This window comes from Sinohyriopsis cumingii, chromosome 7 (assembly GCF_028554795.1).
Source record: "Sinohyriopsis cumingii isolate HCF-2022 chromosome 7, ASM2855479v2, whole genome shotgun sequence".
Lineage (NCBI taxonomy): Eukaryota > Metazoa > Mollusca > Bivalvia > Unionida > Unionidae > Sinohyriopsis > Sinohyriopsis cumingii.
Window position 1 is genome coordinate 11,579,309 of NC_142967.1, and position 27,079 is coordinate 11,606,387.

A 27,079-nucleotide genomic window follows, 5' to 3' on the forward strand; every position below is an offset into this window, starting at 1 on the left:
CTCGAACCCATAATATATATAGGTATGTGAATGGGAGAGTATTTAATCAATATGCTACCTGAGTTGAATATTCATCAATCTATATCTACCTTGTGATCATATCTTATCATCATTGAACTTGGATATGTACGAACTAATACCAACAACAATCATCTATATTCTCTCTCTCTTATACACACACAGACACACACACACACATACGCAAAGAAACACACACACACACACACACACACACACACATATATATATATATATATATATATATATATATATATATATATATATATATATATATATATATATATATATATATATATATATATATATATATATTGTTATGTATAATTAATCTGCATTGTTTATTTGTTAGGTTAAAAAAAATTATTTCATGATATTGCATACAAGATGTATTTCACGTTCTATATTATAACTTTCGTAACAGACCTTCCAATTATAACTACGTTTTTATTTTGATTGAAGTTTTTTTGGTAGTAGTTTTTGCTTTTAGAAAATGTTAATTCTGACCCCAGGTCAAGTAGAGGGTTATATAATGTTGTTACTGGAAAAAATATTTATTCGAGCTCTAAGATCTGAACAGAATCAGTTGTATTATTGTTGTGACAAATTAGTTCCTTTGGGCTGGACTTTTATTTATTCGAATTATTTATTCACTGGAAGTACAAAGCGCTCGTCAAAAATAAAATTCGTGGAAACTTAAATTTATAGTGAAACTTCAAATAAAGATATATTCATGAATTGTATCAATGTGATCCAACAAAGACTGTTGACACGTCATCACTACACGGACGACCGCAGGTCCATCAACCCTTCCAGCGTGGGCTTTAATGTTGGACTTCCACTCAAGTTTAAACGGAACATTAATCATTAGGACGCGTGTCTGTAATTCTATGATTATTTGGGATTTAAGTCGTAATACCGTAAATTTTTTTTGTTACATTTTCACTATATTTCCTTGTGAAGTAACTTACTTGTTGAATTTTACAAATCTTGTTGCTTCTCACACTTTTTTGCTACTTACAGTCGCAGGTATTATTTCACATTTTAGAAATCTATTGTGGAATCAACAAGCTTTTATATTTTGCTAAATTGGTGAACTTTATTTGTAATCCTATCGAGTAACGGTTAAACTCCTTGAAAAATGGATAAATGGCTTCATCTTGCCAGAAAGTATGATCTTTCTGAGGCAAAGACGTCTTTAACGAAGCAAGAAAAAACCCAACCATATTTGATAGAAAAGTGTGTTTTGGATAAAGTCAGTGTCAATATGGTTCTAATTTACAAGTCATTGAATTGAAATTAAAATACAAGAATGAAATTGAGGTGAGCTTCAAGGAAGACAAATGCAACTAGATAAAGAGGAATTATAGATGAAATACAGTTGTAGAAAGAATAAAGAAAGAAACGCAGAGAGGAAAAAGAAAAGGAAGAAACGAAATTTAAATTTAGATTAAACGAATTAGACCCGGCACATGAAAAGCACATCCCCACATTACATCCAGATTCAAGTTTTGATGATACCAAAAATATTAGGTTAGTACCTCTTCTAAAAAAAAAGTGGAAGTAGGTAAATAGTTAGCTAATTTGAAAAAGAAAATATTGAAAATTTGAAATGGCCAACAGAGCTTTGGGCTCTGTTATTGAAAGTGCACGTTTGGCAAAGCTCGCGACATCTACACTTCCTTGTCAGTACAGCAAAGTGCTGATCATGATCTGTTAAGGAATGCATCTTGAAGGCTCATGAATTGGTATCTGAGGCTTATCGACAAAAGTTTAGGAACTATAAAAAAAAAGAAATTGGACAAACCCTTGTCGAATTTGCAAGAGACAAAGCTTAGTTATTTTATAGGTGTTGCTTAGCCAAGAAAGTTGGTCAAGATTACGACAACCTCAGACAACTCGTATTAGTTGAAGAGTTAAAGAATTTGCGTCCATAGTGACGTTAAGATTTGCCTTGATGAGCATAAGGTTGAAACTTTTGAAAATGCTGCGTGTACAGCTCACGAGCGTTTATTAGTTCAAAAGTTTCTTTTGTCAGTAGGTCTTCCACTCAGCAATCTTCTGGTAACCCCCTCCCTCCACTATTTCAGTCTAATATAAGCACTTCTAAATCTTAATCTGGCACAACTTTTAGGAATCAAGTTTCTCATAAGATTGATCAGAAGTTCTTATCTATTTCTACGTGCACCAATTCAAAGTAGAAAAGGCATGTTATTTCTGATTGTTACAAATTGAAAAAGAAGCAACAGAATCAAGACAGACCTATTCCTACTGTTCTTATTACTAAAAGGTCTAGGTCACGGTCATGTATTGAAAACAAAAGATTTGTTGGGTCAAACACGCCTCAGTCTGATTTTGTTTTGGAAAATTATAAACCACTCATGTCGAACGGTTCTATATCACTAATTAGTGATTCTGACAATCATATCCCTATTAAAATTTGAAGGGCTTCTCAGAGTTTTTTCTTATCAGGTACTTCGTCTTTTCCTGTGAAATATTCTTCTAATGACAGTGTTCTTATTCAATAGAGTGCGGCTTTGTTAATGTTGCTCCTCATTGTATAAATTTGTCACCAGATTTAGTCCCAGGGCGCGTAACGGACGGAAAAGTCTATCTTTACCCATTGAAGGTATTCATTTATTGCTAGGCAATGCCCTAGCTGGAGATAAAAAGTTGTGGTTAATTCACTTGTAACTTTCTTGCTTTGCTTGAATCAGGGAGTGGTTCCGACTGAAAGAGAGATCTCTGATGTATGCCCAGCTTGTGCAGTTACTAGAGCTATGGCTTGACCAAAAATTAAAAATGATTCTTGTAAATACTGCAGATCTTATCAGACTTGTCAAATGGTAGGAAACCCAAATTTGAAGATGCCTAGGGCTCTACTGCAACATATTCCTGTATCTGACGAACCATTTAGCAGAACAATGATAGGCTCAGTCTGTCTATTACCTAAGAACATGTTAGGCAACCAATATACTTGTTGAGCAAAATGTGTGCGTCTACAAGATTTCCAGAGTCAATTTCTTTGAGGAATATTAAAACAAAAAACCATAATACAAGCTTTGATAATTTTGTTTACTCAACTTAGCTTTCCCAAAATCTGTCCAATCTGACCAGGGGTCAATGTTTTATGTCTGGAATTTTGCAGCAAATTAGGCATCCAGCAATTCAGTCTTCTGTCCATCACCCTGAAAGCCAAGGGCCTTTAGAAATATTTTATCAAACTTTGAAAAATATGATTTGGTCATATTGTTTTGATACCAGTAAAGATCGGGACGAAGATGTTCATTTATTGTTGTTTGCTGTTAGGGAATCAGTTCAAGAACCTTTAGGATTCAATGCCTTTGAGCTAGCTTTCGTGCGTACTGTCCAATTACCACTGAAGTTGTTAAAAGAGAAACTTCATGAAAATGAAGATACAGAAATTAATATTCTCGATTATTTTTCTAATTTTAAATATAAGTTGTCAAATGCTTGTGAAGTTGCAAAAACTAATATGCACTATACTCAGTCAAAAATGAAGTTATGACAAAACTACCAAGGAAAGGAGTTTTAGAGTTCTGTCTCTCTTGCGCACGCCACACAATCCATTTCAAAAGAAGAGAGCTGCAAATGCATTAAAAATTAAAAAGGAGAGAGATATTCAAAAAGAAGAAAGTGAGATGTAAATGAGATTGCAAATACAAAGAGAAAGGAAGAAAGTGATGTTATAAAAATATTATATTAGTACCTCCTTTTAAAGAAGATGTATATTAATAGTGTTCGCATTTTGATAAAATAGCCGACAATTTAAAATGGTCAAGAGAGCACTGGACAAGTGCTGGTTATTACGATACACCTAGACAATTCGTATTAATCTAAGAGTTCAAGAACTGTGTCCATAGTGTTATATTCATGAGCACAAGATAGATATTTTAGAAAAAGTTGCTGACGAATATTCCTTGGCTCACAAAGTTTCGTTTGTCATTAAGATTTCCTCTCAGTAGACGATTAGAAAGAACCAAATCAGTCTCAAGAGAGTACGTACAAATTTCATTCTGATACCATGAAGAAGAATCCAACGTCTAATAACACTGATCAGAAATCAGTATCTATTCCTACGTGCACTTATTGCAAGAAAACAGGGAACGTTATATTTCAATGCTTTAAGTTAAGAAAATAAGCAACAGAATAAAGACCGAGCCGTTCCAAAGTCTCTTGTTTCACATAGATCCAGGTCATGTATTTGTGGGGTCAAACAAATCTCAGTCTGATTCTATTAGGGAGAATTATGAACCATTCATGTTGAAAGGTTCTATATCACTTATTGGTGATTTGAACAATCCTATTCCTATTAAAATATTAGGAGACACGGAAGTTTCACAGAGTCTTTTATTATATCAGGTACTTTGCCTTTGTCTGAGAAGTCTTCTTCTTCTGAAAGTATTCTTGTTCAGTGAGTAGAGTGCGGTGTTTTTCAGATTCCTCTCCACAATGTTAATTTAACATCAGATGTAGTTTAGGCAATAACTTAGCTGGAGATAACGTTGTGGTTAATTCAATTGTAACTGACAAGCTTTGTTCCGATTAAAAGGTTCACCCTCTTGAAAATGAAATGCCTGATTTATACTCTGCTTGTGCAGTTACTAGAGCTATGGCAAAACGAGCTATTGAGAATGAAGTTGATCATGTAAATATTCCTTTGGCTGAATTATGTTTGGTTAGGATTTTGATGCGGTCACTTTTACTTTGTTACTGCTCAATCAGAAGGTATTGGTCATTGTGGTCCTCTTTAAACTACTCATTCTTTTATTTCTAATCAGGGTGACAAACGACAATGATTGCTTTTCGAACAGGAAAAAGATCCTGAGATCTCTTATTTGTTTCAAAGGGCTATTAGCGCAGCTGGCTCTGCAGATGTACCAACTTATTCCTTTTTTTAATGGGGTCATTATGAGACAATGGAGACCACCTGAGGTATTCGCTGACGATGAGTGATCTATAAGCTGTCAAATTGTGATATGTAAATCATGCAGACAGGAAATTCTTAATTTAGCCCACGAAACTCATTTGGCTGGCCATTTAGGAGTCACTAAAACTATCACAAGATCTTACATCATTTTTATTGGCCTTAAATTAAGAGTGAAGATACCCAAAGCTCATTTACAACCAGTTCCTGCATGCGAACCTTTTAGTAGAATAATGGTAGACTGCGTAGGTGTCTTATCTAAGACCACGTCAATACTTGGCAACCAATACTTGTTGACAATAATATGTGCATCGACAAGATTTCCAAAGACAATCCTTTACGGAATATTAAGACTAGAACTATAAGCAAAGCGATATTAACATTTTTATACACTTTTTTTGGCCTTCCTAAGTCCGTACAATCTGATAACAGTTCTAATTTCAAGTCAGGAATCTTCATGCAAGTTATGCATGAATTAGGTATTCAACAGTTCAAGTCCTCTGCGTATCACCCCGGAAGCCAGGGGATGTTGGAAAGATTTCATCAGACTTTAAATAATATGATACGGTCGTATTGCTTTGATAGCAGAAAGGATTAGGAATAAGGTATTCACTTACTGTTGTTTGCTGTTAGGGAGTCAGTTTAATAGTCCATTGGACAGCTCAAGCATCCCTTGGATTTAGTCATTTTGAACTTGTTTTCAGACACACTGTTAAGCCAAGCCCACATGGGGTTATACAATTGATACCGTTATACCTATAAGGTGTAGGCAATATTGTAATCAGAAATAAATAACAAAACTAGCTGTGATTGGTCATTATGAAGGAGTTATAGTTTCTGTTCGGCTTCTAAAAGGTTGTCTCTTGGCAACATTTGAGATTATGTTAACTCATATCTAGATCATATTTTGAATCTTTTTTTATTTGAAAAAAATACGATGCACATCTCTGAAAACGCATCTGTTGTAGCTTGGTAACTGGTATCCCTGTTTAGTTCCAGCCGAGTTATCTCTTTTAAAATGCAATGAAGTACCTGGTTCTGTCTTCGTCAAACTGGCAATCTAACATTGTTCTTTATGACAGTGTGTGACATGCATGTTGAGGTAGGATATAAAGTATATATATATCACCAAACATTAGTATTGAGGTCTACGGAAAAATAATCCGTGACTTTCCAGTTTAGCGCCCTCTAGCGGATAGCAGGTATATATAAACCAATTATGGCGGCTTATGGGGTCATTTTCTAGAGCCATTAAACGAACAAATAATCAGTTGATAAATCAACTTGAAAATTAGAAAAAAACTGTTGAAGTACGCTTTTTAAATAATTATGTATATATGAATGTTGTTAATTAAATAAAATCAAAATTAATCATTGTTTATTATAACCATTGGCGTCGATGCTGTTGTTTAATTTTAGTGGCGGGTAATGTAACATAGTACGCCAGTAGTATCACAGATGAAAATAACAGGTTTTTATTAAATCGCGTGGCTGTTATTAAAGTTATTGTTTTATCATTCACTTTGTTTTCTTGAAATATAAATATTTACAATTTACATTGACTTAATCAGCAGACAAATATTACTGTGTTTTGAGATTATAAAACATCTTATGCTCAACTTAATGTTTCTATGCTCAAATCAAAAACAAAATTCTGGAGTCAAAATAGTTCTTGATATGTGATATGATGTCACTATTTTCCTAAACTTGCTTATAAAATGAAAAGACGGCTGTTATTTCAGCTTGAATCTGACTTGTTCAGAAAGAACGACAAAGTTGTAATCCCATGAATGATTTTTATAGAGGTAGTTAAAGTTCATTTATTAGCGTCAGTTTTGACTTTTATACCAACCACATATACTCTAGACGAACAATGATGTTTTTAACGAAAAGACAGACGGACGGACAAACCCATACCTTTCCAAAACAAACAGTAGAATGTCAGCAGCACCATCATATGTGCATGCATTTAATCGCACTATTCAATTTAAACAAATTGAAAAAGAAAATTAAATTTCACATTTTATTCAACATTATTAAATTGAATCACGATATTCAAATTCAACAGAATGAACAATGAACTAAAATTTCACAATGTATTCAACATTTAACTAAAATATTAACATGCTTGATCATAGGTTATAATATACGGGACATTTTGTTTTCACTTTAACTTGTCTGAAGATAGTGAATAATCTTATATTTCTTAATATAAACTAAATTTAGATCTAAAGGATTATAAACAGCGAGAATATTATTTACCTATTCTTAGGTGGGTACTTAGGAATTTTGACTAGTGTATACCAACACATGAATATTAACTTAAAAGGGTGGGTACTTAGGAATTCTGACTAGTGTATAAGCAAAACATGAACATTAACTTAAAAATGGTGGGTACTTAGGAAATCTGACTAGTGTTTACCAACAGATGAATATTAACTTAAAAGGGTGGATACTTAGGAATTTTGACTGGTGTATATCAACACATGAATTTAACTTAAAAAGGGTGGCAACATTTTGTTGAACCATAGGGTTGAATGTTTTGGCAACATCACAGTATTGAAAAATTAAAATAGTCTGTCAAATTTTACAGTGATTACCATGTCATTTGGAGGCACAAACACAATTAAGTCAAAACATTAAATTCCGCAAATGTTCAGTTGCCCCTGTATCTGATAGAAATAATCATGGTTTTCACTAAGCTTAACTTCCCCGTTTTCTTTTTTCAAATAAAACGATGACTGATGAGCTTCTTCTAGATAGGGCCTGGTTGTTTTCTAAACGGACGCTTTATCAGTTATAGAAAATAAAATAGCTTATACATAGTTTTAATACACAAAATACACGAAATATAATAAAGTTTAATTTTATTCCACCCACCGTTAAAATAGCATCGAGAGCGACCATTTCTCATAATCGATACTAATACATAGTTTCGCATGACCCCATGTGCATCCAGATTGGATTACCCAGCACCTGCTATCCGCCAGATGGCGCTAAACTGGAAAACAACGGATTGGTACCGTGATACCGACCGATGCGGCACACAATTGATATCTGGACATAGAACACGATTAATTTCACTATATATTCTCTATATTTTTTTCTCAGTACTGACCTTTCCACTGTGTGACAATCAATACAAATCATATGTTAATCTAAAATACCTTCAAAGATGACTTCACGGTGAAGTTCTTGTCAAAGGTTCACCTGCATTTTTTGTGAGGCTGGACTGTAAACAGAGCAGCATGTAAACAAAACACAGATTTCACTTCTGGATCATCACCAAGACCTTATTACTCACTGTGCACTGTCGCCAAAATACACATGGACAACCACATCCTGAGCTCAGATTCTCAAGAATAAACAATTACCTTTAATCCCTACCAAAAACGTATAAATCTAACTCTTCTATCACCACCAAAATGAAAGAGGAAAAAATATTCTAAAAATAGACTAGACCTACATTCGGGTGCTGAACCGGATCTATTAATTGTGACCTGATTTTATCTAGTTCCAGACTGAGCCTCTAAAATATTTACCATTGGACTCTAAAATACAAACCCAGGCTTGGTTCCGAACCTTCATTTGACTCATTAAATCACGGCCACTTCGGTACGTTAGATGAACATTATGGTAACAAGTATCTTATTTCTCTGTGTAAGATTAGTTTTGGAATTAGAATTATTTGAATTAGAATTATCTGATTCATAGTTTACTGTGTGTCAAGGATTTTTTCACCTGCTATTTAACATTGATACCATTGTCGTCATTTCAAACTGCTTTATCCCACCTCTGTTGCACTTATCATTCTGCTCGTTTGCAAGTATTATATTCTGCAATTTTTAACACTAAATTTTGTGTGAGGAAATATGAAAAGTCTGGAAACAATATAATAAACTGTCTTAAATACTCATTTGCTTTGTTTTATACTATTATAATCTAAATAGCAACTTTTTTGGTAAGTGTATCATTTATTGACATAACAATGCACGGGAAAGATCTAGTAAATGAAAAAGGCTTGTGTTGTCTATCTATTCCATTTTATTTTGCCTTGAATCCTGACATATTACAAATGTTACAACAGTATATACAAAAATATATACACAGTCTGATGAATGATGACCTGAATATATATTTGAATATAGTCATTATCACTTGTGTGATGTTTTGGTATGATGATGCCATGTCATTAGAAATCAGAAGAGAAATGGAATTCATTCAGTTTGTCTCAGAGTACATGGATAAAACCAGCATGGCATGGCGCTGTCAGTAGTAGAGCATACCACTTGAGCCAAACCTTGGGGGGGTGAGGGGTATTAAACAAGGTCAGAATTAACTTTCATAAGAAGAAATTAACATGAGGCAGCCATTTTGAAAGGCATGTTTCATATAAGTGTAGCATGAGGCAATGGTCTGCTTTTAATGGGAATTCCATATTACTTCATACATTTCGCATGATGAGTTGGTATGTTGGTTCTGTTTAGGTAGAAACTCACTCTAGCACCGAACTGGTCTATTTGTAACATGTTGTTGTTCTAATTTGGAGGAAAGTGTAATCTCAAGTCCTTTGACCAGAAAAATGGGAGCTTGTCTGAACTCTAAATGAAAAACAGTAGTAATACACATGTTTCAAATGAGGAGTCTGTCTGTTTATAATGCATTTGCTCTAATTCAGAGGGAAATCTAAGAGTTTGCTGATCAGGAAAATGGGAGTTTGTCTGTACTCTGAACGAAAAGACCTACTTTGTTTTGCTTCATAACCAAACTAACTTTTTTGAACCCCTTCTTACCATTATATGATCCTCTTTAAAAAGTTAAAACCTCTACCCAATTCTATAAAATCCCCATCTCTACCTACTCTCCTTTAAAAAATAACAGCTATCCTTATAATCATTACATATCAATCCCCATGTATCTACCGTTCAGTTGTCCACAATGCACCATCCATTTATATATTATCCACTAAAACATTATCTACTATCAACACCAAGCTATCAACTATTCACCAACCAGTTATCCAGTATCAACACTGAGTTATCTACTACCTATAGCTGGGGTATCTACTATCCACCAACCAGTTATTGACTCCAGAGCCTAGTTATCTACTACAACCAATTATCAACTATCCAAAACCCAATTATTATTCACCAACCAATTATATGCAACCAATGCTCATTAACTACTATCCAGCAATAAGTTTATTTAATATTTAGCACAAAGTTTCTTTTTACTAATAAGGGTCTCTTACCATCCTCATATGTTTCCTTAAAAGAAAGTTAACCTCCTATAAGATTCCAACCTCAGTTTGCAGTGACTATCACCAACCTCAGTTTGCAATGACCATCACTCCCTCATCTTCTGACACTGATATGGTAATATTTAAAAGAAGGGGTACAAAATAGAATTTAAATTCCTTATCAACAAAACTAACTTCTTTATCTCCCCATACAGCCCTAAAATCTCAAGTATAAAGTAAAACCTCTACCTCCGTCTATAATGTCCCCACTCCCACATACTACTACTCAGGGTAGGATCTAAAAGAAGTGTGCATTTGTCTGTCTGTCAGAGTGTGGGTGAGATGTGTTTCTGTAGGTTGGTGGGTGGGTACATGAACCATAGAGAGACAAAGGGAGAGTTAATGAAAATCATGTGAACATCAATTTGTTTCAAAATAATTTTTTAATGAGTTAACAACTTTGTAAAGTAAGACTAGATTTCCAGTGATCATTGAGGGCAGTATTACTTAGTCACTAAAGCCAGTGTACTTTTGAGCTAAAAAAATAGTTAAATTTAAATTTCACAAAACCAATTTTCTATTATATTGTCATTTCTAAACATGGGAATAACAGGCTGATGTAAATGTAAAGAAGGCACTCACTAAAACAAATCTGATACATATGGGACAGACAGACCCAAAAAATGAAATAAAAACAAAACAAGCCAAACATTCACTTTCAATCTTACATAACTCCGTCTGACTGTAACATGTTGGTTCTATTTAGGCTGGAAAAGGTTTGTCTGTTCTCGAAAAATAATACCTTATTATGGCATGCATTTTTTGTACATGAAAGCCAATAAATCAATCACAAACCTGTACTGACACTGTCTGAAGGTTTAAACATATATAAATTAAGAAGTATGCATGAATCTTTTTTGTTTCATCCTATAACCATATGCTGTATTATAAATTGATTTTTGTATGGGATATGTATATTGGTTATCATATGAATTGTTTTATGAAATGTACATTGATTACACCACGAAAAAATTCATGCATGTATGCTCCTTAATTTACAGATGTTTAAGTGAGCAGGTTTTATTAACAAATGCTGATTCTGAGAGAAAAAATGATATTATCTTGTATTAAGATCTGTATTTTATGACATGTCACAATGTCAGCATATTGTAGCATGAACTGTGGAGTTTTTCTGACATCTCTATTAGGTATACGATGAGCTTTTTCATGTCAAGTCGATATGTTTAAGTATTTTTTTTATATGTGTTCATTGAAAATGAAGTAAGTATATTTGTTAACATTTTCTCGCCACGGCTCATGGCTTTGGTCTCCGTAAACGTGTTTCCCAATGTCTGAATTTCTCAAACCGAAGGTTTCCGATTAATAAAAACGAAATATTTGCGACATCGCTCCTTAACACACGGATTAAGTCTTCAAACTTGTATGTGTTGGTATTTTTCGTAATCAAACCTTTAGTTAGTCTGGAGTGTCTGTATACTAGTCTAACGTCGATGAATAAAGTCTTTGACTCGTGTACCTGCTCTTAAATAGATTACAAAGATGTGGAGTAACGTTGGGGCGATTGCACAACTCTGTCAGCAGAATTTCTGATTCCACACCCGATGTCAGATTTTTACATGTAACCTTGAAAATTATCAATCTTCTTTTTGAGAATCTACAACTAATAAAAAGATGAAAAATACAAGAACATATCAGTCGTGACTTATAGCTAACACCATAAAAACTAGTCCTACAATGTAAGATGTCTACTCTGATTAGACCAGCAAGTTGTTCTCCACCATTTTTGTTTGCTTGACAAAAGGTGGAGAACAACTTGCTGGTCTATACTCTGATATGCTTCAACGCTGTATTATCGTGGGCTCTATATTATAGCGGCAAACTGGATTTTCCGATTAATTTTTGACACGCGATGTCTAGCGTTTGTTTACAGCTGTAAAGCTGTAGCCAGTAAGGGCGTAATTATTTTATAGCACACTTTCTTTTAAAATGTCAACTTTTTGTTACGAGTTTACATTAATAGAGAATGAACGTCACTTTTTGGTAAAGATAATGCGATTACGTTGATCATCATATACAAAACTCCAGTCGAACTTGCTATAGCTGCATTGACTTTGATTACGAAATATATTCAGTGTATTGTTTGATGATTATAGGTCATATACCAATGGGGACATACGTGCCCTTACAAGGTTATGGTTGCAATTTCATTCCATAGTAGCCAATATGGACTAAAATTGACAAAATGTTGCTTATGATCATACTTCTCATACATAAAAAAAAATAAAAGAACAGTTAAACTTTCTTGAAATCAGTAATATTTCAATAATAATAATATATATTTATATTTATTCACCCACACTGCATTTAGAATTCATATAAAGTTAAATAATAATTGCTTTTAATTTGTAATGTTGTGATTCATGGATTTCCATTCAAATTACATTTGTGTGTTTGATTTGATAATTGGATTCTTTTGTTTATTGTGAAAATATTTTGCCAGTACAAGCGTGGACATTCTTTCTCATAGGTAATTTGCAGTTTATGTTTATATTAACACGTGTGCTACCATGCCCAAGTTAGGCAAATACCGTGATAACATAGCATTGTTTCCCCCATGGTATGTTAATCTGGGTCAGCCATGATATGCCTTTTTATTTACATTTACACGCTTCAATTGACAAAGAGTTTTTATAGGAGTAGAATGAGGGAAAGTCATTGAAACTTTATGAATTATCAGTGAGCAGCAATAGCAAAAGTTTTAATATGTACCGATAAGAACATTAGGTATCGTGATAATACAGCGTTCCAGGCTATTTATTATTGGATCGACCCAAACAACATAAATATCAAGGTAGACGTCTAACTTTGTAGGACTAAGAGAAAAGTAGTCCTGCAATGTCAACCCAAACAATATAAATATCAGGGTAGATGTCTAACTTTCTAGGACTAAAAAAATGGTAGTCCTGCATTGTTGACCCAAACATAAATGTTAGGGTAGACATCTAGCTTTGTAGGACTAAGAAAACAGTAGTCCTGCAATGGTGACGTGAACAACATAAATATCAGGGTAGACGTCTAACTTTCAGACATGATTTTTCTCCATTTTAAAGCAGAATTCCACTTTTCTCATGACTTGAATCCAATGTTTCTTGATATAGTCCATTGTTTTAATCATCTCCGATCCAGTTTTTAAAAAACGGTCTGTTCAGTCCCATTCCACAATGACCCTTGTAACATATTCGTTCCGTATATTAGTTAGCCCGTGACTCTCATAAAGAGTATTCTGATTGGTCAAAAGTTTAAATTCATCGAATGAATCTTTGTGTAATGGAAACTGATGGCAATGGAAAGAAGAAGCATGCTTGCAAAAAGTGGCATCCCAAGTTGGTGAGAGAGACCATGACACGAGAAGTTTAGATAAAGGTTTAAAAAACGTATGGAAATGGGAATGGCTGGACCAAAAAGTCGACAGAAATACAGTTAGTCAGTTTATGAGAAAACTGAACGCTAGAGGACTGGCATTTTGTGACCTCAGCTCTACAGTAATCGTGGTTGGAAGAGCTTGGAACAGCAAAATGACAGCAACAGCTACAAAAGAAGCTGCATACGGACAAAATTGAAGCTCAGAAGGTATCTGGAAAAAGTGCAATTAATTACTATAAGAAGAAAGATTTCAAGCATGAGAGAACAGATGTAGCTCAACTGTTCTGGTGGCCTAGTGGTTAGACCATCTGCCTTGAATGTGGGAGGTCGTGGGTTCAAAATCCGGCCGAGTCATACCAAAGACTTACAAACATGGTACTAACAGCTGTCTTGCTTGGCGCTCAGCATTAAGAGGTTAGTGTTAGGAATGGTTGGCCTGGTGTCAGGATAATGTGACTGGGTGGGACATCATGCTACATGTCTGCGGCATGATGCTCCAGTGCAAAACATCACTATAAACTGCCACACTGCAGACATCGTAGCGATATGACTGAAAAATTACACTCACACACACAGATGTAGCTCTCTTTCAGAATATGCGCACTGCATGTCACCAATGCAAGCACCAGTTTGAAAGGAAAAAGGCTCTCATTGAGAAGGAAAAGAAACAATTGTACATTGAGCCTAAAAAGTCTGTGAAAAAGGAAGGCTTAAGAAATCTTTGCCAAAGTAGCAAGATGAGCTCGACTGGGATATCAACAGGTTGTGTCCATTGGAGAAAAAGACAAGTGAATGTATGGGATTTTTTGTGTATAGTTGATGTACTTGGGTGTTTATTTTACAGATTTATTATGAAAAGAGAGAAGTATAATATATTTCCTGCAAAAATTTAGAAATTATTGTGATTTAATTATTATGGGAACACTGACATGCACATGAAATAACTTTAGCACTAAAAGTATTGTAGAACAAATTCATGTGACAATAAATATTGCGAAATTATTCAAGTCAAGTTGAATATTTTTGGTAAATTTGTTAGTTTTTCAAATGATTATTTTGTTATATATTATGATCATAAATTGCACCAGGAGCAGTTTATTTATGATTGTAAACTGCATTTTTGGCCAGGCCCCCTGGCCACCTGGATTGTGGGCACTGCCCCATGGGATCCCATTGGTGGAGTGCCCCCAAACCCACCTTTATAATTTTCATCTTTTTTGGTGAAATAACAAAATCATGTCTGAACTTTATAGGACTAAGTAAAGAGTAGTCCTACAATGTTGACACGAACAACATAAATATCAGGGCTGACATCTTACATGATAGGATAGAGAAAATAGCACAATCAGTTTTTTCTGTCTGATCATTTCAGTATGATTGAATCCCAGGATGCTCCCTTTGTTACAGTAGTACTTTGTAGTGAGAGTTTATGCTTCCAGGACCTTCAGTTTCTGGTCCTGGAACATGGTCCTCGATACTTATTTTCAAGATCCTATGGAGACCTCAATACTGCATTATATTATAGAAAAGATGTAAAATAAGTAACTGTAACAGCCGTTGGCAGACTCAGATAATTTATACTAATTTGTGGAATAATTAATGTATTTACATCACCATAAAGTTTTTTTGAAGAAAGAAGTCATCACTAACTATATGATATTTTTTAATTTTTGTTTTTCTTCTGTTAAAATTTAAAATGAAATATTTCTGAAGTTTGTGACTTCCAGCAAGTAGATTATGAAAACTATTATGAAGATATATGCAACAGATTTCATTTTAATTAATGCCTACTGCTCTCTTTACTTACATGCAAGTCAGTACCCATGGGGACCCCGGCAGAGTGTATTGACCATTCCATTTGCCAGAAGATGGAGGAGCTTGTTGAACAACTCACTACTTCAGGAAAACCAGTTCTTAATGCAGAAAAGATGAAACAGTTTAAAAATATCTGCAGGTAGACTGCTTTACCATGGTTAGGCCTGATTTTGAAGATAAATACCTCTGAATTCTCCCAATTTAATTTTTAAAAAAATTCACTTGTTTTTTTTTCTTCACAGCAACCAAATCGACTGAACTCTTTTGTCCACATTTGTTTCTTCAATGTCTCATGCATTATTTGATTTAAAGTAATTATTTTGTTTATTGACTATTGCTTAATTACTGGTATAAAGAAAACCAAGAAAGCAGAACAATACAAATTTTTATAAAAACTAAAGTAACAGTTATTGAAATATGCTTCAAATATAAAGGTAAGAACAAAAACTTTATTATTGCACACATGGTAACACTAAAATTGTATTATAGCACTTATATTTATCATAATTTTAAACTTGTATTATGGCTTTCTGTATATTTATGCTTATGCATGCAAGTTACCCAGGCATAACTTGTCTTTATGGTAAATGAAATATATAGTGCATGGCATTTTCATGAATTTTTTAAAATTTTCCATTTTCAAAACATGACATTTGTGGTTTAAGAAATTGCAGACTGGTGCCTGGATGAATATTTTTGTGTTCCAGTCTGGACCTGTCTTAAGTCCACTCTGGCAAGAAATTTCATTTAAACTGATTTGGTTGTTGTTGTTGTTGTTGTGGGGTTTAACGCCATTTTTCAGCACACGATAGGCTATATATGGCGGCCAGTATTAATGGTGGAGGAAGAACCCGGGAAAACCCCAGAAAGAACCACTGACCCACAAGAAGCTACTGGCATGCTTTCTCACATACCTACATTGGCTGAATCTGAGACTCGAACCGGTGCAGACAGAGGTGAGATGGCAGTGATCCGTAACGGAGAACGCTTTAGACCACTCGGCCACTCGGGGCCCCAAACTGATTTGGATTTCATTTAATTTTCTCAAGACATTGGCACTTTTGATCATAAACTTTTTTCAAATTGTGGTTGTTACTATACAGGTGCACTAATATTTGAAACAAACACATCCAATATTGTTTAGCACTTTGGAATTGGAGACTTCTGTCAGGGTTCTCAGTAGATGTGTAACTTCTGTTTTCTGATGCTTAGAATTTAAATTTGAACCATTCTGACTAATTCCTATTTGTGCATTTTTATTGTGCATGTTGATTTGTGCCAGAACATCAGTCTTGAGCTGTTGAGTTGTCTGTGTCATAATTTCCTACTGAGTGCATGTTGTCCATGACAAATGGACTATGCACCTGTGATCCAAATTTGCTAGACTACTGCTTACACTTTATTCATCACTATTATGTAAACTCAGTATGAACTTGTCAGAGCTGATAGGTCACTGATGTCATGATTACGTGGGCATAACTGAATCAAGGTTAGATTATTTTGAGATTATCTTTGATATTCATGATCGAGTAAGAGGAAATCAGTTATGACCTGATTGGATTAACCTCTGATAAAATATCACATTTGTTTGATTACCGATCAACATACATTTGATTCTACCAGCAGTAGGACAAAAAACGGCTTTAAAGGCCACCTACCTTACATAATATTTTACAGTTGAAATCTTTGCTACTGCTTTAAAAAAAATAAGATTTTTTTTAAGACAAAAAATTTAGTTTATTTGTGCGCTATTTCCCCATGTTGCAAAAACCACTGGGAACCAGTCTACTGGGAACCAGAAATCTTATACTAATGCAATGATGCATGGCTGAGTAATCAAATTACGAAGGCTAACATGTACACAAAAAACTGTTAATTGATTACCTTATTGTTTTAAACTGGACAAATGCAGAATTTTTATGAGGGTGTTATAAGTAATAAAGAATCAAAGGTAGTCATGGCTTTCAAGTCTTGTATTAAAAATCAGCTGACCACTGGCAGAGGTAAGATAAAAAGGAGAGAATGACCAAAAATAATCTTGGCAGAAATACATGTGTAGGTTTTTTATTTTTGTAAATATCAAATTGTTATTGCATTGACAAAGATGTCTTTATAGGAATATTTAAGGGCAGTTGATCTATGATTTAGTTCAGTTCAGATCAGAATGCTGAAACAGAAGCTTTATCCCAGTGCTAAAAAAAACACTGGCTAATAAATATAAAACTCTTGATTTTAAATTTTGTGCACAGTCCAGAAACTTTCTCCCAAGGATGAACTTAATTTGGAGGAATACTGGAGAGCAGTCAACAGCCTAAAAAACAAAGCACTGGAAAATTCAAGTTTGAACTTCCTTGCAGGTTGAGCATGGCTGTGTTGTCATTGCCACATTCTAATGATACAGAGGAGACACTCTCCATTCTTCACAAAGTAATGTGATTTAAGGGGAAATCTTGACCAAAAATCTATTTAGAGCCTGTTAAGTATTAAACTTAATAATTACAGTGAATGTCATCAGTGGTCATCAGTTAGTGATATTGTGAAGGAAACTGAAAATGCTTGTGGATTCTTTATAAGAAAGTATTTGCAGTGAGTTACGAGTTTTGCACCTCTTCAGTTTCCATCGAATTGTCACACACTGGTTCGTAGAAACTAATTACAATGGCTCAAAGAAGTATCTTTTCTTTTCTTCTAAGTCTCAACTCTCATCTGCCGGTGACGATCATTCTGACCCTCAGACTCTAATGAAAGATGTAGTAACAATTCTGAAAAGGAGAATAAATCTAAAGTTGTAAGAAATCTTTAGCATCAGTTGGCTCTATGACTAATAAACAATCCCGGCTACTGACTGGAACACAAATGACTCTTGAAATTTCAGTTTTGACTCAAGAGATGTTCATTTTGACTCTTGAGATTTTGCTGTCAAGGGTCAAATGATTCTTCAGTTTTGAAATCTGTTGAGAACCCTGTCTTTGATGTGTTAGTATGAAATATTTCATCTGTTTATATTTTGTGAAGCAGTATAAGTACATGCAATACTAAATGTAAGACTGGAAATGGTTCTGTATGTTTAGCTTTTTTTAAGGTAGATGCTATACTCTCCAATTTGATAATAGTTTTATGTCTTTGTTTAGATTGTCTTTCCTTAACAGATAGACCTTTCTCACTGTTTTAAAATTATGTTACCCTTTTATCTCCGTCAAACATAACATTCATTATTACAAAATATCCCTATATTAAATGATACAGTGTACAGGGCCATTTATATCCAATAAAAATGTTACAAGGATACAACTATAGGTCACTTTACAAACAGATAAAGCTTATGATATGCTTTTCTTACATGTTTCATTGTTTAGAATAAGCCAGACGTATAAACACTAAGATCAATGCCTATTTATTAGTGGAAGTAGAAATGTTTTAGATTATGTGATCTTGTCTATATTAAAAAAATGTGATGTTGGGAAGAGGGAAGAAGTTGTTTTTTGGATGTAGCAGACACAGTTTGATTTAATTGGCAAAATGTGACACAAAAGAGGCATTAAGTTTCTATTTTGACCTGGATACACTTGCAGACTAATTTTTTCAGCTACATCACAGTTAAAGTTATTGTCATGATACATTTATATTGACAACTGAATGATGTGAGAATGCTTATTTTTATTAGTTTACTTAATATTGTCTACAGTGTTCCAGTCAGATATCTCTTGCAGAGGAGTAAGATAAGAAAATTCTTTCTCTAAGGGTACTTTTTTGCCAGAGGGGACCTTTATTTGAGAGTTGCACTGTCATAATATTTATTATTATGCAATTAAGATTTACATTGATCTTTTTCTTCTCAAATTGTCTTAAAGCAAGTAGAAATTAAATGTGAAATACTTTAAAGCAAATCGAAGCTATCTCTGTGGACATTTATGTACCATATTTACCATATATGTTGTGACACCAAAAAAAAATAATTTTGAATGTAATTTTTTGTGCACTGTATATTCTTGGACACATTGATTTTTTGAGTTGTATATTGTGGGACACTTTATAAATCTTTCGAAAATTACATGCCGGAAAATGCACTCCAACTGAAATTTTATTTAAAAAAAATATAAAACTGTGTACTTGAGGTAAAACTCTTTAATTCACTCTAGCATCATCTCATCAACCCAACCCTTCTTCAGTGCATGAATATTTTTTAGCTTTCTTATGCCGTGAAAAATTGTCATTGGAAACAACACATCTCCTGAAGTGGAAACTGCAATGACTAAAGTCAGATTTTTTAAATCTGTACCAGTCCTGCTAATTCTAACACTTTTAACCCCCATGGTATTGACAGTCCATCCAGGAATGAGATCAGTGTACAATTGAATTTTGTCCATATTAATGATCATGTTGTCAGCAAAATCATTTTCTCTTCTGGCCTTCATGAATACATGAAATGATTTTATTTTCTCCAAATTTTCTTGGAGACACTGGGTCATAGATGTCCATGCACAAAGTACTGTATTGTGTCACTTTAAAAATGGCTCCATTTTTCAATTTAATTTTATAATTCTGGTGAATACGGGTGAAAAGGGACCAAAGTTAGCTTCCCTATGTCGGTTGACTTCGTATTTAATTTTTTTTGTTAAAAACCGGCACACTTAACAGAATCTATAGTCATCTTCTATGTTGGCTTGCTTTGTGATAAAATGAACTTTGCAATGATATCTTTTTAAAAAAATCAGCTTAAAAGATCCAAAGTTAGCTTTGAGGTTGGCTTGCTTTGTAATAAAAATAACCATTGTCTTTGATATCCTGTTGGTAAGTTCAGACAATGGGTTTCTTGCTCACTGCCATTTGTGTTTATTCACCACTCAGGCATTTATTTGCTTGGCATCTGTAGTCATAATACAAATAGGCATTGATGTCTGTTGGTAAATAGTATACACAGCAATAACTTGCTTTAATAATACTTTTTGTAACCCATGCTGGAGAAAAGATCATTTGCACTCAAGTTAATGTACTTTCAAATAATGATTTTTTTCTGAGATACTGTCATAGTTGACCTGGATATTATACAGTGTTGGTTATGTTGCACCTAACACAGTGTCATAAATGGCAGACGCCTTCAAGCAATCGGTTGATTATTTCCCTATTGTTTGCGATTTTGTTGGATCCAGTTTTCAGTCGGATAACATATTCAAGCCTTTGAGTACAACCAAACACAATTTGTTTCTCTATACTCTATAATCACGTCAAAGAACAATGTGTTTTGTGCTATCTGACAAGTGATACACACTACATAATGGATGCCTATACTATATATACACAATCTGCAGATATATTTTATTCTTTAATGCTCATGAGTTTACCATGAGTTCTGGGATAGGGAAAAAAATATTTATTTTATCATGTCCCAATATATACAGTAAATATGGTACTTTTTAAATAAAGATTCCAGATAAAACTAATGGCAAGTTTACAAATTACAATGTGTACAGTGGAATGATTAGTTTGTGTACATAATCATTCAATATCGGGGCCCCGAGTGGTTTAAAGTGCTCACCATTACGGATCACTGCCATCTCACCTCTGTCTGCGTGGGTTCGAGACCAAGGCTCGGCTAGTGTGGGTATGTGGGAAAGCCTGCCAGTAGCTTCTCGTGGGTTGGTGGTTCTTCCCTGGGTTTTCCAGGGTTCTTCCTCCACCAGTTATACTGGCTGCCATCTATAGCCTATCTTGTGCTGAAAAATGGCGTTAAACCCTAGAACAACAACAACAACAACATTCAATATCACATGAGAATAGTCTGACAGATATTTAAACTGGGTCAGTAATACAAGTGTTTTTTTTCCATTAAATCTGAGGACTGGAGAGAGGCTGCTTAATATAGTCAGTCATAACTGAAATAAAAACAACAACAAAAACTGAATACAATTAAAAAAATTTAATACTTGTAGTTGTTTGAGACACATATACTATGAAGTAATAATAACATTTTTATTATGGAACAAACAAAATATTCAAGATGTAATTATATATCTACCACCATCTACTGTCTTTAAATTCTAGATGCATATGCTAACCAAGCTAGTCATTCATTTATTTCTCAGAATTTCAGACATGTATGTGAAGCATGCATACCACCTGGTGCGGACACAGCTGAAGAAAGAACATGCTGAGATCCGACTTTCTGCTTTCCAGATGATGGACGAGCTCTTCAACAGGTCACATCAATTCCGGGAATTGCTTGTTAATGACTTTCAGGATTTTCTAGATCTTGTTGTTGGTATGTCAAAACACCAAGCCATTTCTAGGTGTTGCACATATATAGTGGCTGTATGCAACTTGTCTGGCATTTCATTACAGTAATGCATTGTATTTCAGGTCACATAGTAGCTTATTGTGTTCATGCATACTTTATAACTTATGTAATACATATTAAATTTCTTCCCAGAAATTTTGAAATGTAGACTAGGAAGCATATAATATGAATAATAATAATAATAATGATGAGGACTTTGTATAGCACCTAATCTTTAGAAGCTCTAAGCGCTTTACAACATTAGACAACACCTATAAGATAAAAAACATATATAATGATATGATTACAAAAACAAACACCATGAAATTAGAAAACATAAAAAACATGCTGAAAATATTTAAGGTAGGAAACATTATTAGGTCTTTAAGTTTGTTCTTGCAGTCGAAATAAGTGAGTTTTTGAGAGCACTCTTGAATGGGATCACTGTGTCTTTGTGTCTAAGTTCAGTGGGCAATTCATTACACATTGCTGGGCCCTGGTATGCAAAAGAATGCTGTCCATATGACTTTGTTTTCATAGTGGGAATGAGTATACAATTGTCAGAAGAGGAGCGTAAGTAAGGAGTTTGAATCAGAAACTGGAAGATATCTATTTTACAGGTTATATTCATTAAAGAACTTAATTTGTGTTAAAGGAAATAGTGTTTACATAGTGTATACATTGCTATTTGAACAAAAAGGTCACATTGATCTTAAAATATAAGTGTTATGGTGGGTTAAGATGTGGTGGGGCAAAGAGGGTGCAGTGGTAACAGTGGCATTGAGGAATATAAGGTGTAGGGTTATAGTGGTGCAGACAGAAATTTAAGGTGGCATTGGCTCATTTTTGTTGTAGGGTAACAGTGGTGCTAACAAAATTTTAAGGTGTTGGGGTAAATTGGCACTGACAGAAATTGATGGAATTTAAGGTGTATCAGTAACATTGGCACTGGCAGAATTTCAGGTGGATGGGGTAATATTTATCACTGACAGGAATTTAAGATGTAGGTGTATCATAGGTACTTACATGATTTTTTTAAGGTGTAGGGGTAACATGGTGCTAATAGGAATTTAAGGTGTATGGGGTAACATTGGCACTAACAGGAATTTAAAATGTAGGTATAACATTGGCACTTACATTAATTATTTTAAGGTGTAAGGTAACATGGTGCTAACAGGAATTTAAGATGTAGGGGTAATGTTCGCACTGATAGGAATTTAGGATGTACAGGTAACATTGGTGCTGAGAGGTGTTTAAGGTATCAGGGTTGCAGTAGAGTTGACAGGAAGATGTTGCGCCACCACAGCTTATTGTCATGGAAAGCACACTGCATGTGCTTTCATTGTCGAACTAGAATGGACGTCGCCCACAATAATACTACAAATTTTTGTGAATGTGCTAAGGGTATTCTGCCCTGTTTTTTATGTTTCATTAACATAAGCAATTAAACCAGGCCTTCTGAACAAAGAACCTGCCTAGAAACACCATATTACAGTTGACCTATCTAGCAACTGACAAGATTAATGGGCAGTTTGACCCATCTAGCAACAGACAAGATTAATGGGCAGTTTGACCCATCTAGCAACTGACAAGATTAATGGGCAGTTTGACCCATCTAGCAACAGACAAGATTAATGGGCAGTTTGACCCATCTAGCAACTGACAAGATTAATGAGCAGTTTGACCCATCTGGCAACTGACAAGATTAATGGGCAGTTTGACCCATCTAGCAACAGACAAGATTAATGGGCAGTTTGACCCATCTAGCAACAGACAAGATTAATGGGCAGTTTGACCCATCTAGCAACTGACAAGATTAATGGGCAGTTTGACCCATCTAGCAACAGACAAGATTAATGGGCAGTTTGACCCATCTAGCAACTGACAAGATTAATGGGCAGTTTGACCCATCTAGCAACAGACAAGATTAATGGGCAGTTTGACTCATCTGGCAACAGACAAGATTAATGGGCAGTTTGACCCATCTAGCAACAGACAAGATTAATGGGCAGTTTGACCCATCTAGCAACTGACAAGATTAATGGGCAGTTTGACCCATCTAGCAACTGACAAGATTAATGGGCAGTTTGACCCATCTGGCAACTGACAAGATTAATGAGCAGTTTGACCCATCTGGCAACTGACAAGATTAATGGGCAGTTTGACCCATCTAGCAACTGACAAGATTAATGGGCAGTTTGACCCATCTAGCAACATGCAAGATTAATGGGCAGTTTGACCCATCTAGCAACTGACAAGATTAATGGGCAGTTTGACCCATCTGGCAACAGATAAGATTATTATCAGAGTTTCATTTTATTTTGATTTTTACATTTTTATTTGTTTCTTATTAAGTTATTGCTATATAATCTTACATTAGAAAAATATATGTAATGTATGGAGGTAAATTCAGAAAATTTACAATGGTACAAGACCAGTTGTTAATACATACATCATACACTAATATTAATTGATTTCAGGTCGATGCATCTACATGAATTTGAACAGCGTCACCTGTTCACAAAAGCATATACTTTAGATTGCTGTTTTATTATCATCTGTTGTAACTTAATGCAGTAAAGCTCATGCAAACTGGTCCCTCTGTAACTGGACATCCTGTGCAGAATGGTTGTATATTTTGCATCCATTCGATGCATTATCTAGTTTTAATTAGATCTCATTGGCCATGCAGTTTCTATGGAGTAGCCAAACATTGTGGTCCAACAGTGGCCAATTTGGCTAAGTTTTACTGTGATAATAATATGGATAATTTTTTCCCACTAGAGACAGATCCTGAGCTGCCATTGCCACCCCCAAAGAGTGCAGCCAAAACCCTGAAGTCTTCTGCATACAAGTCCATACAGCAGTGGTACACCAAGTTTGGGGATGCCTACAGGAAGTTAGGTCTGGGTTACAACTTCCTCAAGAACTGTAAAAAGGTTAGAGATATGAAGTAGACACAGGTGTAAAGACCTGAAACAGGTACTCTTACCATTGAAATAAAATGGGATGCAGAATGGATGCAATAAAAATGTAGGGAAGTGTAAATGCAAAATGTGTAATGCAGCATGGTGAATGATAAGTGTTAACAGAACAAAATTGCAATTGCATACGATAAATTGATTTGAAAATCAGATTTGTACAAGCTGCGACTAAATTTCCAGTCAAAAGCTCTTTGGTAGCATAATCCAGTATAAGATTCTTAACACTGACAAATTTCCATCTGCTACGAGCCATGACATTTTTATTTTGAGGCAGACCCCAAAAAAATAACACAAGATCGATACGTTTGTAACTGGTGAATGTATTTTGTATAATCTTTATTTTAATTAAATAAAATAAGAGAAAAACAAAGAGATAATACGTGACATGCAAATGTGAATGAAATGCAGATTTGGTGTACCTATATCAGGACTTGTAACTATACATCAAGAATTGTGATTTCATCCATGAATCAGCGCATAATATACCAAAGTATGAATCATAAAAAAGAAATAGGTCAGCCTTGTAATTCTTGGAGTCATCTAAAATTAAAATATGAAGATGTGTCATTATTTTATTGAGTTAGGTCTGTTCTGGAAGTAATAAAATGGTCGTAGTGTTTTAAAAGCCACCTATTTAAAGGCCTCATCACCCATCATATTTTAATTGGACTGATCAATGCAAAATGAATTAAAGAGTCAAAATTACTCCCATTATTTGATTAAGTGCCTTCTAATCCCTTTAATTCTTGAATAGCCTGCATATTTAATTTTTGTGTCTCAGTAATAGCCTGCATATTTAATTTTTGTGTCTCAGTAATAGCCTGCACACATAATTTTTTGTCTCAGTAATAGCGTGCTTTATAATTTTTCTGTCTCAGTAATAGCCTGCATATATAATTTTTGTGTCTCAGTAATAGCGTGCTTTATAATTTTTCTGTCTCAGTAATAGCCTGCATATATAATTTTTGTGTCTCAGTAATAGCCTGCATATATAATTTTTGTGTCTCAGTAATAGCCTGCATATATAATTTTTGTCTCAGTAATAGCATGCTTTATAATTTTTGTGTCTCAGTAATAGCCTGCATATATAATTTTTCTGTCTCAGTAAAAGCCTGCATATATAATTTTTCTGTCTCAGTAATAGCCTGCATATATAATTTTTCTGTCTCAGTAATAGCGTGCTTTATAATTTTTGTGTCTCAGTAATAGCCTGCATATTTAATTTTTGTGTCTCAGTAATAGCCTGCATATATAACTTTTGTGTCTCAGTAATAGCGTGAATTATAATTTTTCTGTCTCATTAATAGCCTGCATATATAATTTTTCTGTCGCAGTAATAGCCTGCATACATAATTTTTCTGTCTCAGTATTTTCAACAAGACAGGACAAATTCATAGCCAACTTACCTAACTACATAGGATTTGAAAATTCTTATGGTCTTTACTAGACATTTTTACCCCAAAATAAAATGAATTATTAGCTGAATTGATATATGTTGATTATTACTCATATTATACTGAAACCCAATCAGACAGGCAGTTATGTGTAAATGGACTTTTATTTTAGTAATTGACAGGTATTTTGATCAAACTTTAACCAAGTCCACACTTTTTCATCCATGCAGCAGAGAAATCCAGCTGTTTTGCTGGTTATCTCAATCAGTTCATCTCAGTCATGGTCTCCTCACCCTAGAAACTACTTTTAAAAAGACGAAATTCTGGTTGTATTCTGCTTTGCCTGACATAGTTGTTTAAAAATCAAACAAAAACAAGAACAACAACAGATATATATAACACAAAAAACTCATATAGCAGCTTAAGGTCCCTCCAACTTTGAGAACACATCATCTAAAACATTTTGAGAGAGACAGACACACACAGAAACGAGCTATTTGGTATTTTGCTAGAAACTATAGTTTGTTCCACACAGCATGGTGAATTTTATCCTATCTGAATGCCTAACTCAGCAAATTTTCAGGTCAGCACCATTAAATGTACCTCAAAGTAGCTATTTTGTTTTAAATACTGCGTGTGAAATGAATTAGATGCTGTTGACTGCATTTAATGCTGCTAAATACAGCCGACCTGAAAATGTACTGAGCTACGGATAGAATAAAACTTGCGATGCTGTATGAAACAAACTATTACTCCCATCAATTAAATGTGATAATACAGTAATAACATCAAATGGTTTTAGGTTTGTATTTTCTCATTCATTTGTTTACTTAGGGTTGACAGGTCACTCCATTGCCGTCATTAACATGTCTGTATAAATGCACAGTGCTGTATTTTGAACAACAATAGCACATGGCTTGAGACGCTTCATAAAGAGTACAAAACCTGATGATCTTTATATAG

General features: G+C 34.4%; 1 protein-coding gene across 2 annotated transcripts in view; it reads left to right on the top strand.

Annotated features, from left to right (window-relative positions):
• The first annotated feature begins 11,578 nt into the window (after positions 1-11,578).
• Positions 11,579-27,079, top strand: part of LOC149794738 (UV-stimulated scaffold protein A-like) — a 72,234-nt gene continuing 56,733 nt past the window's right edge. Inside the window, exons 1-4 of one of the 2 annotated variants that reach the window (XM_089964355.1) lie at positions 11,579-11,646; positions 15,464-15,603; positions 21,548-21,723; positions 24,523-24,677. In XM_089964355.1, coding sequence (XP_089820481.1) covers positions 15,473-15,603; positions 21,548-21,723; positions 24,523-24,677 — 462 coding nt within the window. In that variant the 5' untranslated portion in view covers positions 11,579-11,646; positions 15,464-15,472. The remainder of the gene's footprint in view (positions 11,647-15,463; positions 15,604-21,547; positions 21,724-24,522; positions 24,678-27,079) is intronic. The other variant, XM_089964356.1, reaches the window with a different exon arrangement.